This window comes from Cnephaeus nilssonii (genome assembly GCF_951640355.1).
Source record: "Cnephaeus nilssonii genome assembly, chromosome: 12".
Lineage (NCBI taxonomy): Eukaryota > Metazoa > Chordata > Mammalia > Chiroptera > Vespertilionidae > Cnephaeus > Cnephaeus nilssonii.
In genome coordinates, this window is record NC_137083.1 from 6,907,267 (window position 1) to 6,927,546 (window position 20,280).

The window sequence follows — 20,280 nt, forward strand, 5'->3', positions numbered from 1 at the left end:
GAAGCAATGCGCTTCTCTTGCATCTTTTCTTCAAGGAAACTGCTAAAGGCGGCCAGCGTGCTGTGTTTTTGCAGCTCTGGGCATCCCGACAGCCCTGATACCTCCCACCGTCCCACGGGCTGGGTGATAGTCACCTAATGGTTGACTCTGGCCCAAGGTCTAGAAGTTGTCCACTAGCACACTTGACAATTAAAAATATTACATATTCTGCTGCATATCCTAAAGAAGAAGGCTGGAGATAGTACATAATACATCCTCTGCAGTTTGCGACATTTCACAAGAGAAACACCATGGACCATTCCCCCTGGTGCTGCTGAGAGGCATTCCAAACCGGCGGACACACTTGGTTTCAGTGAGTCAGTCTTGCAACTCTCCTTTTAGCTTGAAATTGGCCAAGTCTCTTTTACTTCTTACACATAAAAACCTCACATTTTAACTGTAATCAAGTGTGAGTCCCTTTCCCCCTGGATTTTCAAAAGGTATCATCCTTCGGGGTAATGAAGAGGATGCTCATGAACTTGCTTCCTTGAAAACATTTTAACATATAACAGAAGAAAACTTACCTTCTTCTGCTTTTCGCCTAAGAGAGGCAATCCTATGAAAGTTCTTGGTTTATTCATCAAACAGTCCTGTTTGGGTCTTACCATGGAGCAGCAAAGTTTTCGATTCCTTCTCCATCTCTTTCCTCTGAAGAAATTACGTAGAGAAGTCACCAGATAAGCCTCTGATTACAAACCAAATCCAAGATATTGTTTGACAATGAGATGTTTTATTAAACTTGATACATGTACTATACAAGAATTCTGAAAAATAATGGTTATCAAATTATTTCGGATCTAGGTCTCTGCATTATAAAGTCTGTCCCGGAAAGATGCCGTGTCACTGTCTCCTGTGGCTGCGAACCCACGGATGACCAAGCAGCAGCGTCCTCTCCTGGTGGGACCAGTTTCAGTGGGCTTGCCCATCAAAATAAAAGTCCCGGCCCCATCTCTACCCAGTGCCATGTCCAGCCAGGTGAGCGAGGTGAAGCACCTGGGCCGGCCCTACGTTTGCGCTTGGCATGAGGTCCACACAGCGTCAGCCCGAGGCAAGCCATCTTCCCCTCAACCGGACAACTCTACGTGCACTACTCCGAGACGCCTTGCAGGGGTGCAACTTCTAGAAAAAAAGAGAGTGACAGAGAGGAGAAGGTCTGAATCAAGCATGTCAAACATGTGGTCCGCCGGCCGCGAGTTTGACACGCTCGGTCTGAATACTGAAAGGAACACACAAATGATCAAACCGAGCTGGGCCCGAGTGGAGGGGGAGGAGGAGGAAGGGAGAAAACGAGCAGCTTTGCGGAACGCCCTGGGGTGCGAGACTGGCAGGTGCCGCTGGCCCTGACCGGTGGCTTGTGCAGGCCACCCCTTCTCTTACCAGGCGCGGGCGGCTCCGCTGTGGGGTGCTTGTGGCTGCTGAACAGTTCGGTGGAGTCTTGTTCCGTGGACCTTTCCTCCAGGTCTGACTCTGGAATCGGGGCGCAGCCGCCTAGGTGGGAAACACAGACAACGCTTTCAGAGCCGGGTCGGAAAAACCTGCCCCGTCACGCGGCGAGCGCAGCTGAGAAAAGTGTGCCAATCAAGCACATAACAAATGATGTGGCAACGGAGTTCAAGAGCGGACCAGAAAGAATCATCTTATTATATGTCTCTCTTTGGTGAAAACACTGGGAATGAGTTATTGCCCCCAAAGACATATTATACTGACGACCGATCACTTAGCAACAGCAGCGATGGTGTTGCCTTTAAGCTTTCCTTTCCGAAGTCAGAAAGGACAAAACCTGGTGCGGATGGGACAGCCGTTTGATTCTATTCCTGACACCCAGCACTTTCCAGGACAGGTGCAGACGCCTCCTAGTTCAAGAGCAAAGCCACGCACTGCATTGTGGGAGCTTTCAATCCCACGTCAGCCCCAAGGGGACGGGGGGATGGGCTGGCAGCATCCTGGGTGTAAGTCCCCTCACCTCCCCCACCCTGTCCTGCACGGGAAACTCGTGAGGATTTCCTGACGACGCCTGCCCCTCGGGGTGACCAATCTGCCATCGTTTCCTGGATGCAGACAACATGCCGTAGACCGCACAGGTTTCCCCACTGCCAGTCTTCTTGTGAATGAAGTGTGATTTTTTTCCACTGAGGTTTTTCACCTACTGAGCCCAAAGCCTCACACTCAAGATGAGCTTTACAGGTGAGGGGATTTATGAAGAAAGACGGGGGATGGGGGGGGGGAAGGGTCAGCCACATTCAAATGAGAGGAAGTGGCAGGACCCCAGGTCTGAAGAAAACGCACCTTACCATTCATTCCTCTGCGTCGTCTCTGAAAAAGAAATGGATGTCGAGGAAAATTCGAAAGGAAAGCATTTCCACACGCGGGAAAGCAGCATCAGCGTTAGAATTACCCATCAGGGCAATGAGCTGGCCCTGCTATCTCTGCAATCTGCCAGGGGCCCATCCGGAAGAACCGGGCGTATTTTTTACATCGAATTTATTGGGTGACGTTGGTTCACAAAGCCATCGGCGTTTTACCAGGCTTATTTTTAATCTCTTTTCCAAGCCTGTAGATCCTGGTAACAATAATGATCATTATTAAGTGCTTTCCCAATGCTAGAGACTCTGCTCACGTTCTCTCATTTAGCTCCTACAAAGCACACCACGAAATAGGTGTTGTTATTCTCTGTCTACAGAGAAGAAAACGAAGCCCCCACAGATTCGGTACCTCGCGACTTTTGTTGCCAGGTCTCCGTGGGCTGGCCTTGGCTGTGACGGAGCCCCGTGCTTCCCTGGTTTCTGATGGCCTGGCCGGTCTGAGTATGGGCAGGTGTACTGCAGAATGCCCTTCCACTGAAACCTGTCTGGTGTTTTTTCTCAAAATTAGACTGGGGGGAGATTTTAAAGGATTCTTTTCATAAATTCTTAGAGTCTCCACTATCTTAGGAGTGTCTCCAGGTGTTCCTTCTCCTCTATCAAAAGTAGAAGCCAGTGGGCAATGGCTGGAGAGGCCACTATAGGGGAAGGAGGCCAACAATGAGGTGAGGCTAGACTGGGAAGTTCCAACAGTGGACAGGCTGGATCCAGCTGGAGGACCCAGGGGGGAGGGGGTTCCCAGCAGTGGACGGGCTGGATCCAGCTGGAGGACCCAGGGCAGATCCTGGATAGTGGACCAGGCTGGGTCCAGCTCTAGGACCCAGGGTGGGTTACCAGTTGCCCCATCTATAAAATGAGGGTCTTACTGAGCACTTCCATGAGGCTTAAGAGACCATGGACACCTAGCACAGTGCGTGGCACATGGTACATTTGATCGTCTCTGCCTTTCATTCATTTTCTTAGCACAGAAGCACTTTCCACACCATTTCTATGGAATCAAAGGACTTTCACTCTTAGTTTAACCGCTTCATTTACAAGAGAGCAGAACAGAGGCTCAGAGTGGGTAGCTGAGGCCCCTGAAGCCGCAGAGCGCGCTCCTGGATCTCCGGTGTCCCAAACCACTGGAGCTTCCTCACGAGCATCTCTCTTTCCAGAGACATCTCAGTGGGCTGGCCTGTACTAACTAGCACTTCCTTTCAGCGATACAGAAAACCCACAGGGCTGGAGAGCTGTTCTTTGGGTATATCTTAGAACTTTGCTGACTTATTTTCTTGCCACAGTGGCCTTGGCAATTAAGTAGGTGCATGGGTACGAATATTCCATTCCTTCAGGGAGGGAAAAGTCTCCTCTTCATTTTTATTCATATTTTAAGAGGAATGAAACAAGGAGACACTGAGAATCACAAATGACCGCAGACCTTGCTCTGACTTGCCAACCAAAGAATCTTCAGTTCATGGGCCTGAACTGCCACTAAGAATTAGAAACAGCAGAAACCTCAAAATATACACCAGTGACATCTGTCTTTTCATCAAGATTTACTTGATGGATAACGTGTTTTTTGAGGTTAACATTCAGATTTCATTTCCAAGGTTTCTAATTCATGTGACATGTGGGAATGGGTGCTTTGAAAAGAATATTTCACTATCTTAAATACGAAGAACTTCCCTGAGAGACTATGAGTAGTTAAAAAATTCCCTGTAAATATATTCATTTGAAAAAGTTTTATTCTTATTCTCTCTCTTTCTCTTTCTGTACGTGTGCACACATATGCACACAGGCATACAGACATATATGAAAGTTTTCCTGGTAATTCTCCTCTACTCTGTTTATTTTTCTAGTTTTTTAAAATACACTTTTGCCCAGCCAGTGTTGCTCAGTGGTTGAGTGTTGACCTATGATCCAGGAGGTCATGGTTCAATTCCTGGTCAGGGCACATGCCCAGATTGCAGGCTCGATCCCCAGCGTGGAGTGTGCAGGAGGCAGCTGGTTGATGATTCTCTCTCATTGATGTTTCTATCTCTCTGTCCATTTCTCCTCCTCTCTCTGAAATCAATAAAAATATATTTTAAAAATAAATAAAATACACTTCTTTTCTAGGTCAAGGAGATATAAACTTAAAAAGCCAAGCATTTGGCGGAATGGGAGAGTGGCAGGAAGGAAAGTGGGCAGAAGAGAGAGGAAGGTGAAAGGTGAAGAGAAGAGGAGGAGGAAAATGATTCATCATCAACACATTCTATTTTCTGTGGATACACGTCTATGTGAAACATTTGGGGTGACTTACTGAAGGTGTAGATGATAAAATATTCAAGTATACAAATATGTTAGCAGTTGGAAAAATGCCAACATTTCTCAGTATGTTAATAGCTCATCAAGCAGATTAGGAGGTGGAGCTAGGAGGAAGTGTGGAGAAAACACGGGCAAGGACATGCACAAGGGCCGCAGGAGAGATAAAAAGCAAAAAGCTCCACAGGAGATCAAACCTCCACTGACCTTTTCTCCCAACTGGACTTCAGGCCAAAGGCCCAGTCCGCCCCGTACTTGAACCTAACATTTCCCTGAGAACACACCCGAACTGGGGTAGCTGTGCTGGCGGGAATGTTTTTAATGAATGGTGTGTGTGTGTGTGTGTGTGTGTGTGTGTGTGTGTGTATGAGAGAGAGAGAGAGAGAGAGAGAGAGAGAGAGAGAGAGAGAGAGGGAGGGAGGGAGAGAGAGAGAGAGAGAGAGAGAGAGAGAGAGGGAGGGAGGGAGGGAGGGAGAGAGAGAGAGAGAGAGAGAGAGAGAGAGAGAGAGAGAGAGAGAGTCTGTGTTCTAACCTTTAGGGCCATTTTAGAGAGCCAACATTTCTGTGAAATTGCGTTTACAAAAGTGCTTACTGAGATGCTTTCCAGAAAAACACACAGACAAGATTATTAATAAAGACAATAGGCATCAACTTCACCAAAGGACACAGAGCCCTGAGAACGTGACGCGGCGTTAGGGTGTTCTTACCCCAGTGTGGGAACATCAAGTAGATAGCACGTGACACACTGCTGCTCTCGAGGAGGGACCGGAGGGCACGTGCCCACATCTCCCTCATCTCCACTCCCATCCTACTTTACCCGGCTGTGACGTGGAGGCATCCCAGCCTTCACCTGGGGCACCTTTACAGCCCCCACACTCAGCAAAGCAGAAAAAATGCCCTTCTGCCTCGTCTCAGGTTCCCAGCTCCAACATACGATACAGTGTTTCTACGTCCTTTTGAATTCCAGTCTACGCCTTTCCTTCTTCCGGTGTTTGCAGATGCCATGCTGGCCACCCTGACAGGAGCTGGTCCACTAATGAACTAATGAGAGATACTAAATGCTTAACCACAGGAAGGGCGGGTGAAGGTCACTGTGATCGTGTCCAACGTGAGGCCCTGTGAAAAGGCTGGGAGTTCAATGCCATTGCCTAATAACAAGCTTTGATCCCCCCACACAGGGCGAGGACGTAAAACGTGTTCAAGACCACGCATGTCCCTATGTTTGAAAATATTTCCATTTCACACCTCACAGCAGAGACCAAGTGTGTGAATAAAAGGGAGTCTAATATATTTTAAGAGGTCTAGCATGTGTCTCAACAAGTCTTAAACTCCCCATAAAGGCTGCATACTGAGTCCCTCGGGTGGAAGGGCTCCAGCCGGAGAGTCTGGGTTTAGGAGAGGGTGCTCCTGGCAGTGAGATGTTTCCGCCGCTTGGGTAACGGTGGGCGTCCGCGTGTTCTTTCCCTGGACCGCCGCTTGGAACGGAGGCCCACTTGGTCCAGAGGCTTCAGAACTACAGAAACGTAGCTGCTTTCATCCACCGATAAGTATGTAAACAGAACGTACCGTGTAGAAAAAGAGTCCTATTTACCAAAAAGCAAGCACAGTCCATAAATCCAACGGGTTGGAATGGATCCAGGGCAAGAATTTCTCCAGATGTCAGTCTGTAAACAGGCTTCATAAAGCGAATTCCCCCATTAATTGTTGGCAGGGGTGATCTCCGCGCAGCGCTGGCGCGCTGTGACCCCCGCCACGCGCAGGTGGACCGTCGTCTGGGCTACAGACCGTGGTCACCTACGTGCCATGCCCTCGGGGAGGAGCTGGGTCAGCACGGCCGCGCTGGGTAAGGGGAGAAGGCACGGGAAAAGGAGCACCGCTCAGGAACCCGGAGCCCGGTCCACGGGAGGACTGAGAACTATCCTATCGTTTGCATTCCATCTGTTTTCCTAACACTCAGTCCTTAACCGGGAGCCCTGGAAAGACACACGCCCAGTAAGAACAGGAACGCAGAACTTAAAAACAACACACCACCCACTCACTGTTTTGTTCAAGCCTCCCATCACAGGGTTCCCGCATGCTAGCAAGGCCATTACGTCCTCCAAACAGAAACACAAAAGTAGCAGCCGCCCTGGGGGGCAGTGGCGAAGCGGGGAGGGTTAATATTTGCTTTCCTGGCCGGGCGGTCAGTGTCTGGAGCGACAGGAGGATGGACGACCTCTGAGCCCGCTCCTCCCTAGACGGATACAGAGAAGCTGGTGTGGTTTTTAAGTTCCACTCCGCTTCTCGATCCTAAGCAGATCCAATGTACAACTGGAAAGAGACAATCTGAAGACATTTCCATTTCAATACTTTCCTAACTCCCTCTTCAGAGACCAACTCTCTCAAAAGTCCATACGTACAAATAAAACATTATAGCTACAGTTCAGAAAGAAAGGAAGCCAGTGGTTCTGCAATAATAGTTTCTTTAAAAGAACGACATAGTAGGAGCAGAGAACTCTCCTCCACTAGACACCGCACAGTAAGTAAGAGAGCCATGTTCGCCGTGGCCTCCCTTCCGCATGGATGGCTCTTAATTCCCCAAGGATCCCAGTGACATGTCTTCAACTTGGGTGTCTTTCCACAACCCAATTGAAAGCCATCATCTTAACCAAACGGTGTTGTCTTCAGCAACACTAGGTGGTGGTGATGAGCTCAGCTGGGGGACTGGTTCTGACCAGGTTGAGGGGAGAGAGCCGGCGGCCTGGAGAGCGCCTACTTTAGCATCTTGTCTCACGTGTGATGAGGAACCTAAATAAATACTCAGGACACGGTTTAAAGCAACTCTTCTATTCTCTAATGATAACTTTCGACAGTCTGTTCCATGTTTCTATGTCTCTGGATCAATTTTGTTCATCAGTGTATGTTGTTCTTTAGATTCTGCGTATGAGTGAGAGCATGTGATACATTTCAAAAATAGCACATTAAACAATGTCACATTTGGCAGAAAAGGGACATGTACACAAGATGAGAGACTCGCCTACTGACCATGGGACATCCTGAAAGGGGACGGGCATGACGAGTACCACTGTGTCTTAAGCAAAGTCACAGACGCCCTGGCCTTAGTTTCCTTTCCTCTGAACTGCGGGAAAATGTAGCATTGGCTTTATGAGAGGCGAAGGTGAAGTTAGCTAATGCTAGCAATCCAGTTAACACAGAGCCGGGCCCAGAGTAAGCCCCCCATAAACATCAGCTATTCTTTTCAGCGCTAACCCCCAACATGCGTTAGCGATTACACCTAGCCAATCACACATGAGGACAGCATACATTTATACCTGACACCCTACACAAACACTCGGGTAGAAGCTGAGGACAGGGTAAGCAGACCAGCGGTGGAATGTCCCCAGGTGGCCCAGTCGCCAAAACCAAAACTGTCAACAGGGCGTTAAAAGAATTCCCCCGGAGAGAGCGCACACATTCGTTTTCCGATGAAATCGTTGATAACCTGCTATCGCAGACAACACCCTTCTGAGATCCCAACAGGAATCTTTAAAAGGCTCAGATGACGACGATGATGATCAGACACAAAATCCCACTTGTTGCTTTCTATTTACCAGCAGCACCATTACTACTGAGAGGCGCAAACCCACAGGGCGACGTGACATAAGTGGACGGAACATTAGGATAAAAGGGTGAAGCAGTGGCGGGTTTGCTTTCTCATGGGAAACGGAGATGGCCAGCGGATGAACCTTCGAGAGGAAGTCTGCTGACCTAGTGTTACTAAACATAGGAGGCAGCCGCGGAGCGGGGGAACAGAGCAACGCATTAAATGTATGCCTCAAGGAAGCAAGCGCCCATTATTTTTATATGACTTTAATTCTCCCCGTGAGGACTTTATGGGTGTTGGCAAGTCCTTCTGGAAAAGGAAGGGATTATTAGTGAGGGATTCAGTGGCAACCGTTGGCCAGTGCTCTAAGAATTAATGCTCAACAAAGAGTCATTTAGCTCAGACCTCATCTCTAATGATACAGAAATTTTAAGGATCCCTGAAAAACAGTGAAGTATCATGGTCACATATGCAGTCCTTGCTATTTTAGTTTCCAGATGGGTCTACAGCCTGGTGATAAACAAATAAGCTTCCCACAGCAAAATAAACACATCAAGGGAAGCAGTTAATTTTTTTCCTCTTATACAAAGAGTAGGCGCTTAATACATACTTGCTGATTTGAAAAGGAGTTCATGAAGCCTGAGGAAATACAGTCCTTAGAAAAGGTATCTTTGACGAGTGTCCCACCACATCACCGCAGGACTTAAGTGCAGGCCAGTGAACCTGGGAACCGCCCAACCAGCCCCTGCATTGTCTCGTTTCTCAAAGAACTCAGCTCACCCACTCTGGCAGATCCGTGTACGACGTGCAATGAAATCTCTCCAGTGAGCATCTTGCTCTGAAAGCTCTCCAGTGGCTTCGAAAGAGGGCTGGCGAGCTGCTGTCAGAATTTAATCCCAGTCCCACCGTTATTAGTCGTTTTGTTAAACTAATCACTTCATCTTTCTCTGCCTCGATTTACTTGTTTGTAGAGTGCGGATAATAATTGTACCTAGCTCACCGGGCAATTATAAAGATTAAATGGGTTCATTTATGCAAAGCATTTAGAATAGCACCTGTCTCACAGTAAGTGATGTACAAGTGTTAAGAACAATACGCATGACAATTATGACCATCACCATCTTAGCCTGGTATTGTTAAAATTCCTTCCCCTACGCAGAAGAAAAGGAGAATGGTGACTGTTGAGAACACGGAGGAAAAAAGCTTTAGCTGTCTGACCTCCGGGAAAATGAATTACGTGTTAGTCAAGGAACACATTAATGGGTTGCCTCGCCTGGCAAAACACTGTGCCCATAGGAAATAGCAGCTCGGTAAAGAATGAACAAAGATTGTGGTCGATTTAAGTGATAAACAGGAATCATTCGCTATCTCTTGACCCCACTTCTCTGCATCTTCCTTCATTTCCTTGCCCCTGGTGGCAGCAAAACTTCTCCAAAGAGCTGTCTGTATTTGCTGTTTCCAATTCCTTCCCTTTCCTTTCTCTCCTGCGTCCTCCAGTCTAGCCTTTGCCCGCACCACGCCAGGGAAGGTGCTTTGTCAGGGTCACCCACGGCCTCCACATCTACTGGCTCTTCTCAGCCCTCATCTCACTTGACCATTAGCAGCATTTGGCAAGGCTGATGTTCCACCTCCTTGGAGACTCAATCTTCACCTGGCTTCTGGGAATCAGTGTCTCCTGATTCCTCCACCTGCCTGCACGCTCCTTCCCAGCATCCTTCGCTGGCTCCTCGTGTTCTCCCAAACCACCTAAAAGTTAGACTATCCGCCACTCAGTCTTGATCCTCACCTCGTTTCTTCTTCTTCTTTTTTTTTTTTCTTACCTCTTTTCTAAACTCACTTCCTCGGAGAACTGACCCAGCTTCAGGGCTTAAATATCATTTTCATGCTGATAACTCCTAATTCTACAACTTCAGTCCAGCTTTCTCTCCTGAACTGAACTTCACACTCCTACGCCCAACTACATGCTTACTCAGTCTCTCCTCTTGGATATCCAACAGCATCCCAAACTCAACCTGTCCCAACCTGCACTCCTGACCTTCCCACCAGCTGTCCCAACCACAGCCTTTCTCTGCCAGTGGTTTAACCCAAAGCTCTCGGGGTCGCTCTGGATTCCCTTCTTCTTCGTCTGACACATCAAGGCGACTGTGTTCAGAAAGTCTACCATCTCTACCTTTAAAATATAACCAGTCAGACACTCCTCACCACGCTCACCACTGCTACCACTTTGGTACAACCCGCCATCATCTCTTACCTGAATTATTGCTGAATTCCTCACTGGAATTCCTAACCTTCAAACTGACTTCCCACTTCTCCCTTTGACCACCCACCCGCTACAGACTGTTCTCAATACAGCATCCGGGGATCCTTTCAAAACGTAAGAGCATATCACTCCTCCGTCCACAGTGGTCCTCCCCATTTCACTCGGAGAGGAAGCTCCTCCACGCTGCCTCGCTGGCCTCCTCGTGGTCCCTGGCACGTGCCAGGTCCATCTCTCCACCTGGGACACTTGTCTCTGACCTCGGCCCAGATAAACCCCTCACCTCTTCAAGTCTTTGTTCAAAAGTTGCCTTCTACACAACCAATTTAAAATTACAATCTTGTAACTGCCCTTTTTCCAACAGTCCTTTTCTTTTTCCACAGTATTTGTCACCTGTGAACACCAACACTTAACATTTTCTATCCTACTGTGTAGTTCAGCTATTCCTCATGCTATTGTTTACTGTCTCCCCTGCGAGCATAAGAGCTCCGAATTGGCAAGGATCTTTGTCTCTTGTGTTTGCTGCTATACCACAACCCTAGAACGGTGTATGGCACACAGTAGGCACACAATCATTGCTTCAATGAATTTAGGCTAAGAGATTAGGAGGAGGCAATGGAAACCAAAATCGTTTCTATTTTTCACACAGTGTTATCTGCTTTCCGTGGGGAGGTTGGGAAGTAATTACAGCAGCATGGAGTGCAGGGCCTCTTACTCCCACCCCCGGTACGCCTGGCTGCCCTGTGAACCAAGGTTCGTGGAAAGTCCCCTGCGGTAGCCGATACACATCTCTAAGAAATGAATCTTAATGGTGATAATGCAGAGAGCATCCGTGAGACCGGATAGGTGCAACAACAGATGTTCAGCCCAGAAAAGAAACAGGGTCCCAGTAGTAATTTCTGTAGGACCTGACGTTAGAGAGAAGTAACAGAGCCTTGTAATTCTAGTTCTTGATAAAAGTTATTTGTGGACGAGGGAACTGCAAAGGAAGGTTCAAAGGCCTCTGTCTGCTTAGGAAATTTCTCAAAACGAATGAAAAAGGATCCATCTTATTTCCACTGGGGCATCAGAGTTATGGCTTGGAACAGTTCATCTTTCCCAGGCTACTTCAAATCGGAACGTGTTTTTAAAAGCAAGCCCAATGAAAGATTAGATAAACAACCAGACAGTGTTCCTTACACTTCAGTAACATAAACATTCCAGATTCCTCCCTAGCTCTTTGCTAGCATAAATCTCTAATTCCAGAGAAGGCGAACTGTCCTCAGAGTTTACCATTACCCTGACTTATTCACATTTACCTCCATTTCCATCTTATACTCTTTTTTTGGCAAGAAAAAGCCGGGTTTCATCCAAACTCTGGTTCTAGGACTCTCTTCCAACTGGAAAGCAACCTGGACAAGCCCGCGCTCTGCTTCCTTTGAAGATGGAACAAGAACCTCCCCACACTTTCTCTTCTCTCCTTTCCTCCCTCCGCCGCCTCCTGAGCTGCCCTTTGGAAACCAAGCCTGTACACGCGCAGGGGGATGGGAAGGTGTCTGTGTGCAATGAAGCTGTGAGCACAGGGCAGGAGCCCTGAGGGCGGAGCTCCCACCAGGACACACAGCACCTCGGCGATCACATCAGGACTATTCCACAAGGCAACGCGAGAACGGGGAACGATGCTGACTACGTTTAATTTTTTAAAACACCTTGGCCCAGCCGGTGTGGCTCAGTGGTTGAGCATCAACCCAGGAGCCAAGAGGTTCCTGGTTTGATTCCCCATCAGGGCATATGTTCTGGTTGCAGGCTCAATCCCCAGTAGGGGGCGTGCAGGAGGCAGCCGATCAGTGTTGTTTCTCTCTCATTGATGTTGCTATCTCTTTATCCCTCTCCCTTCCTCTCTCTATACAAATCAATAAGGAACATATTAAAAAAATCCTGATAACCAAATCCCCACATTCTCCTTAAGTCCCTGTGAGTATATAATGTGCCCGGTCAGCTGCCGAAGCCGTCAACGTGTCCCAGATAGATGTCTACTGGCTGACAGAAATTGAAATGAGCAGCATGCCAGGTGAGGAGAAAGAGAACCTCAAGGGACCAAGGTGCCATGTCAGCGTGACCGGGTAATCATCAGGCTCATTAAAAATACATCGACTTTTGCAGGAACCAGAGGGCAGGGGCCATGGCGCTCTTCTACTGAAAGGCCTGTCAAGCTTGACAGGGCAGGCTGACGTTCTCCCTCTGGCTCCTGGTCTGGCTTCCCCCTCGGCCCTTCCCAGCCTCCCCTCCTGGGCACCACCCTCACTGGTCTGCGCAGGTTCCAGGAATTCCTCCCACCACCCCGTGCCTCCGTGCCTTTGGGACAGGGACGCCCTTCTCCACCTTGGCTTGAACTGCTGCTGTTTCCGCCAACCCTGCCCAAGTGTCTGAGAGGCTTTCTTTGACCTCTGACCCTGCCATGCTTGACTCAGAGACTTTGGTCAATATTTGGGGGGGGGAGGAGGTTGGGGATGGGTGGGAAAACCAAGGGAACAAAGAGAAGTCACAATTTTACATCAAATCTCACGAAAAAGAATAGCAATGTGCCTCACACGCCCTCTGCGAGGCCCCTGACATCGGAATATGTGTCAAGTAACTGGAAGGAAAACTGCCCAGAGATAATAAAAAAGAGGAAATATGGAAAGAGAAGTAAGAGTATATTAACTGCCCTAACCGGTGTGGCTCAGTGGATGGAGCGTCCGCCTGCGAACTGAGGGGTCCCGGGTTCGATTCCGGTCAAGGGCATGTACCTTGGTTGCGGGCATGTCCCCAGTGGGGGGTGTGCAGGAGGCAGCTGATGGATGTTTCTCTCTCATCGATGTTTCTAACTCTCTATCCCTCTCCCTTCCTCTCTGTAAAAAATCAATAAAATATATATATATTTTAAAAAAGAGTATATTAACCTATTAAGAAACTGATAGGGAATATTTCTGGAAATCGGGCTGTGTGTTTAAATTCAAACTGAAACAGTATATATGGCTTTCATTTTTTAAAAAGATGCAGTAAGGGTAGAATGCGATCACCTCAATGATTTGGGAAAGGGTAGAACATCATATAAATGTTAGTGACTGTCATCATTCTAGAACCAGTAAAGGCTCCCGCCCCAAAAACAACAACAACAAAAAACACACACACACAAAAACAAGATACACCCTCCTGGCGGGTGATCCTTTCTAACTTTCACGAAAACACCACCAGCCATTTACCACGGGGCCCTGTTTGTTACTCCCGGGGGCTGAGCGGGATGGAGATCTCGCCAAAGCCCCCGAGGAAGTTGCAACAATTGGTTCTTTATTTAATGTCTATTTGTCAAGCAGAGCTACAACTAGACAGGCCATAAAACAGCCCTGTTTTTACAGACGGCAAGGCTGAGTAAAGTGGCTTTTTATGAAATGGGCTTGATGTACCAGGGCCGTGATGTTTACAGAAATAAATTAAAGACTCGGGACATACAGGGACTTTCCATTGTGCCAGCAAGAGCTTACCTTACAATCATCTAAATCTACCAGAAAACTACTGATTTTCGAAACTAACGCGCTCTCCAGTCTTCCCCCCGAAATGAGTACCAAATATCTTGGCCCCAAAAGTCAGTGGAGAGCTGAAGAAGCGGCCCCTCTCACACACACCTTCCAGTAGATGGTAGGCACACATCCTGCGCAGGCCGCGGCCAGTGACTGGCTGTATGGAGCGATCTGGAATGAATGGCTACTGGCCAGCGTGGAACACAATCTCCCCTTTTCCCCGAGGTTCTGTTCTGAACCACATGGTCCACAGCACAGAGGGGGCTCCCAGCGCAGAGCAGGTGAAACCTCTAACCTCCAAGTTGCTGAACCGCGGGTTGCAGTGATTTTCATGGAAACCCTCAGCTTGTAAAACTTACAAAGTCCCCACTTGGCTTAGCATCCTGGCTGAATCTGCCTCCCCATAAATGTCTGAACTGGAAGGACTGTGATACCCCCTTCGGCTATTTCTAAAAGAGACACATGAATAACCCCATCCGCCAGTTTTATCTGTAAAAATCCTCCCCTTGGTAAAAGGATCCTTTAACCAACTGCCAGGACACTCTAGCTCAGTCAGTTGCTGGATTCTCTGATGTCACCTCTGGTCCCTTATGAGCAGCATTTGGGTCTCCCTCACTTAAAGAGAAACAGTCTCATCTGGGAACACAATGGGCAGCAATCATTTGCATACAAACAGGCAATCTTACTTCCTGATTACTGCACAACTCCATCCAGGAGCTGACGTCTGAATGCCTGCAATGATATCAAGGGGATGCTAAACACACACTAAAAACCTGCCTGTGTCTCCCACTGTCTCCGAGAGGCAATGCCACACGACTAGCCTTCTGTTCTCCAGGGATCGCCCAATCAGTGTGTCAGGAACTGGCCACACTGCCCGGCTGCGCTAGATCAGGAACAGAAAAACCATGAGGGTGCTGGTTCCCAGGGCTGCGGTTCCAGCTTCACAGCTGCGCCGTCTCAAGCAAGACCACGGAAGCCTCTGTTTTGCCAACTGTAAAGTGGGGGAGTAACTACTTAGCTTCTGGACTTCTGAAGAGATTAAGGGAGACCATCTACATAAGACTAAGTCAGGCATGCAAAAATGGCCAATAAATGCTAGCAACTATTCTTTTTAGCGTAAGTTAGTTAAAACCAGATGCCAACTGAATACGTGTTGCTGCATCGATGGTCCAACTCTGAGTACCAACACGCAGGAGAACATTCCTCGTTAAGAACAGACCTGCTGTACAACGAACAGGACAGGCTCGCTGCAGGGCCGGGGGCGGGGGTGGGGGGGGTGTCGTTCTCTCCCAAATGAATGAAATCCATCCAGTGGAGCATAAACTGCTTAGTCTCTAAACTTTCAGCAAACATTTGCCTGAGACTTAAGTGAAGAGGTCGAGGGAATTGGGTAATTCCCTCATCTGCCTTGAGGAGCTTGGCTGACATTTTATTTACTTTTTTTTTTTTTTTTACCCCCATCAAGGAGACTGGGCGGCTCACTAACACGCCATTGAAGTGGCTTCTGCAGCCTGCTTATTGTCCCGGCCATCTCATAATTTAACGTCTCTCCAACCGATCATTCACGTGACAGGTAACAACCGGCCACTGTGGAAACTCTTTTATATTTGAGGCTCCAACTGATGGGAAACAAACCTCAGGACAAGGCTGGGGCCAAACCTTCCGGAGAGAGGGAATCAGTTTATTCAAGCTCTTAACAAGTTAGAAAACCAATGTCCCTCCCACGACACGCATACATAAGACCGACGTGGGGTGGTGAATGCCGGTGACACTGAGGCCTGGCAATGTGGGGAACACAACAAACACACGCTGTCCGCTCCCTCCAGAGACAGCGGGGCCTCTGGTCCTGGCTCCCGTCAGCTCACACGGAGTGTGTCAGAGGGAGTGGCGAGTCTCCGGAGGCCCCTGAAGGATGAGTTCCAAACAAAACACAGACAAGGACAGCCCCTCAAAAACATCCCACTTTTTAAAAAAAAATATGTTTTTATTGATCTCAGAGAGGAAGGGAGAGAGAGATAGAAACATCCATGATGAGAGAGAATCATTGATCGGCTGCCTCCTACATGCCCCACACTGGGGATCAAGCCCATAACCCAGGCATGTGCCCCAACCTGGAATCAAACCGTGACCTCCTGGTTCATAGGTGGATGCTCAACCACTGAGCCACACTGGCTAGGCCCACTTTTATTAAGGATTTCAAATAGGAGCACCCAACACTAAGATTTTCAAGCGATCAGGTCTTGGGGCCACAAAGAGCGAGCTTGACAGCTTCCTGCGGCTGGAGAGACAGACAGCCCCCAGGCCGGTGGGAGCACGGAGCCTGCAAAGGCGGCAGCGGGCCGGGCCGGGCTCTGCTTTGAACACGGAGGGTTTCCATGTGCTGGTGCTTTCCATGCAGACTTCCTTCGGGCTTTCGTCCAACGCCTCACACTGGTTTGTGCACGTGCTTTGGCTTTGCTAAGTCTACGCGGAGTCCAGATGCAAGACTCCACCATTCGCCTTTGTCCCAGATGGAGGAAATGTGAAGGCTCATATGCTGACGCGGGATAGATTTTCACAGCTCATGGGCCTCGGAACATGGCTGGGAAGAACCCTCCCTCAATGGGACATGAAACAGCGACTCCTCCCTGCGACCCTGTTACGCTGTGTTGCAGGTGTGGCACCAGCGAGTGTGCAAGGCCGGTGGCAACACACTCTGCTTCCTCCGTGCTTTCGGGTTTGTCCTCCGGGGCTTGCCAAAACAAGGCTTCTGTTTCTCAGCAGAAACGTGCAGAGAAGAGTGAAACAGTCTCACAGGGCCGGCACGAGCCGGTGTCTGCCTGCCAAGGACAGAGGCAATCCCAGCACCATCTCGCTCTGCCCGGCCACAGCCGAACAGTTGTTATTTCTGGGTCAAGCAGGCGTCCTGTTTGGGGGCTGTCCTGCCTGGTGGGGGAGAGGGAGACCAGAGCAGGAGGCAGCTGACTGTCCCCACCAGCTCTCCCGGCACTGGCCCTGCCACCTCAGGCGAATCGCTTAAAATCTCCAAGCCCGTTTCCTCTGTACAGTGTGGCACTCCCCTCCTGATTTTAGGGTTGATGTGAAAATCCAATGTGATCACTTATGCTAAAGCCCTGAAAAAATACAAAATGATCACAAGTAAATAGAGTCACAGAATAGCGATAAGGCAGAAGCAAGCTTCCAGCCTTCTTAGACGGGGCATTTCTCTAGGGCTCTGGGCGCACCTCGGGTGTGGTTCTTGCGAGGTGGGGGATCCGTGAGAGCACACTCGACTAAAAGGCTGCAAGCAACTGAGCCAAGAGAGCACGTAGCATCAATTCTCCCCTGTCCTCCTCTCGCCGGGAGAGGCTGGAATATCTCTTTTTTAAATCATTTCATTTTTTCAAAGATAAATATTTAGCATCCTGAAGGCCTTGAGTTCAGAGTGATTAGTTATCCTCCTGCCTGCCCTGCTCAGATCAGATAAGGTTGCATAACAGGAGAAGCCAGAGAAGTTCCGCGCACCCTTCACCTCTACAACAGCTTACACAACCGGAGCACACTGAGCAAGACCAGGACACTAATGCCCGGCCGGCGTGGCTCAGTGGTTGAGCATCGACCTATGAACCAGGAGGTCACAGTTCTATTTCCAATCAGGACATATGCCTGGGTTGTGGGCTCGATCCCCAGTAGGGGGCATGCAGGAGGCAGCCAGTCAATGATTCTCTCTCATCATTGATGTTTCTATCTTTCTCTCCCTCTCCCTTTCTCTCTGCAGTCAATAAAAATATCCTATATAATAAAAGCCTAATATGCAAATCAAACGAATGGCAGACTGGCGGAACGACCGGTCGTTATGACGCACACTGAACACCAGGGGGCAGATGCTCAGCGCAGGAGCTGCCCCCAGCCCACAAGCCCCAGGCCAGCCAAGGCGGGTGCAAGCAGGGACCTCCACCCCCATGTCCCCGCAGAGGGAGGCGACTGGCGGTGGCAGCGGGGGGGCAGGGCCGGTGAGTGGGCAGCACCAAGCCGGCCAAGGTAGGTGCCAGCAGGGGCCCTCTGATAATCTCACTGGTCGCCCCACAGATTGGCCCTGATCATTGGCCAGGACTAGGGACCCTACCCGTGCAAGAATTTCATGCACCGGGCCTCTAGTATTTAAAAAAGAAAAGACCAGGACATTAACATTGGCATAATACCATTAACCAGCTAACCTGCAGACTGTTTTCACACTTCGCCAGTTTTCCCACTAATGCCCCTTTTCTGTTCTGGGATCTAGACTTAGAGTCCACGTTGCATTTAGTCAGTATATCTTTGGGTCTCTTCCCATCCATGAGAGTTTCTCAGTCTCTCATGACCTTGACACTTTCAAAGGGTCCTGATGAGTTATTTTCTGGAATGTTTTCCAAATTGGGGTTGTGTGATGTTTCCTCATGATTATGTTGAGATTTGTGCTTTTGTCAAGAATACCACAGAAGTAATGTTGTGTGCTTCCTACTGACTCTTATCAGTGGTACATGGTATGGACACGTCTTCATACGAGTGACGTGAACTGTGATCATTGGGGAATATGGTGTCTACAAGTTTCCTCTGATGTAAGGTAATACTTTCTCATTGATAAATATATGGCGGGATAACTTGAGACTACGAAAATATCCTGTTTCTCCTCCAACTTTCTCCCACCGACGTGAGCATCCACTGATGGATCTCACCTGCAATAACTATCACCGTGGTGTGTGCCTAATGGTGAATTTGCATGTCCCTCCTTCCCCTCTATATTTACCAAATGGAATTTTACTGCAAGGAGGTGCTGTCCCTTATCCCCCAGTTAGTTATTCAGTTATTTATTTATGTCAATATGGGTCCGGGGATATTTCTTTTATTCTATGGTTTATAATCCAACAGCATCACTATTGTGTTGTTAGAATTGTCCCAGCTGTTGAGTGCCCCTCGAGGCGCTCCACATCCTTTGAAGATGCTTGCAGACTTCCGGGCTCTACGAGACACTGCAGGCTCGTCCTGTGCTTCTGCCCCGGCTCAGAACCCCCCACTTCTCCATGGAGCCTCGGTTCCTTTTCCTGCTGCCGTTCAAGCTCTAAAAGGTTGTACGTTTGTCTTATAGATAAAGGGGCTGCTACTGTTTACCTTTAATGCAGAAACCTCTTGCATGTGGGTGTGCTTGTAACCCTGAGATGTACTTTTTCACGCCCAGGAGAATATTTATGATACAGAAAGTGAGAAACAATGCAGAATATAAAGCTATGTACCACAGGCTGCCTACAGGTTACTTAAGGGACCCCTTAAGGTAATGCATGTCTAATTAAATCTACTCCAACATAACATCAAGCTTCTGTTCCGAAGGGGAACAGACCCTGAGTACCATTCCTGCCTCCTGGTCCTTTCATAGTCCTCCCTTTCCTACCGCACCACCACCTGCAAGGACCTGACAACCTGGGGCGATGTAGTTCCTCATATGGTTATTCTTCTTATGTTCTTCTATTGCAGCTTTTTATACTCTTAGCATAAAGGATTGAATATTTGTCCTTATAATTTTCTTTGGAAAAATGTGTCTCTAATTTGTCAAATAAATGTACATTCTTCTTTAATAAAATTTAAGCCAATTTAGAATATTTCATTTTTGTCTTTATATTAATAACACATGCATTTGATAACATTTTGGCAAATAGTACTATATACATACAGTAATGACTCACTAATTCACCTTGTCAAAAAAAAAAAAAAAAGAGGATAGTACATCGATAACAACCAGAGCTATAAAAATAGCAAACAAGTGTTTAAATCTGAAAAACCCTAAATCTTTTCTCTCTACCCTCCAAATCACAGAAACAACCAAACAGAACAATAGAGCAATTCCTCTTAGGTTTTAACTCAGGGGGTGCTTATGAGAAATGTCTGGTTCTCTTCATTAAATGGGAACCTCAAGGCTGATGCTACTCTGAAAATTTACTCTCTTCTAGGAAATAACTTATCAGAGTTAAAACATATATACATGCATATGTTACAGATATATAAATCGTATATGGAGACAAACACATATATATGTGTGTATAAATAAATACAGATACAGTGCAATGTGAGATCTCTCAAATTCACGAAAGTGCAGACATCATTTTCAAAAAACATTTCTGCTTATCTGTAGCATTTCTGATCACCAACCTAATGTCAGGTCAACATCTTAATAATGAGAACTGAACTTTCACATTGTATATATCAATA

The 20,280-nt window shown here is 48.0% G+C and overlaps 1 protein-coding gene across 2 annotated transcripts in view; it reads right to left on the bottom strand.

The window, feature by feature from the left end:
- Positions 1-508: 508 nt before the first annotated feature.
- The window catches only part of BBS9 (Bardet-Biedl syndrome 9), a 324,045-nt gene continuing 304,273 nt past the window's right edge, over positions 509-20,280 (bottom strand). The window contains exons 21-22 of one of the 2 annotated variants that reach the window (XM_079785508.1): positions 1,417-1,527; positions 509-1,158 (exon numbers count right to left, since the gene is read on the bottom strand). In XM_079785508.1, the coding sequence (XP_079641634.1) occupies positions 1,078-1,158; positions 1,417-1,527 (192 nt within the window). In that variant the 3' untranslated portion in view covers positions 509-1,077. The remainder of the gene's footprint in view (positions 1,159-1,416; positions 1,528-20,280) is intronic. The other variant, XM_079785507.1, reaches the window with a different exon arrangement.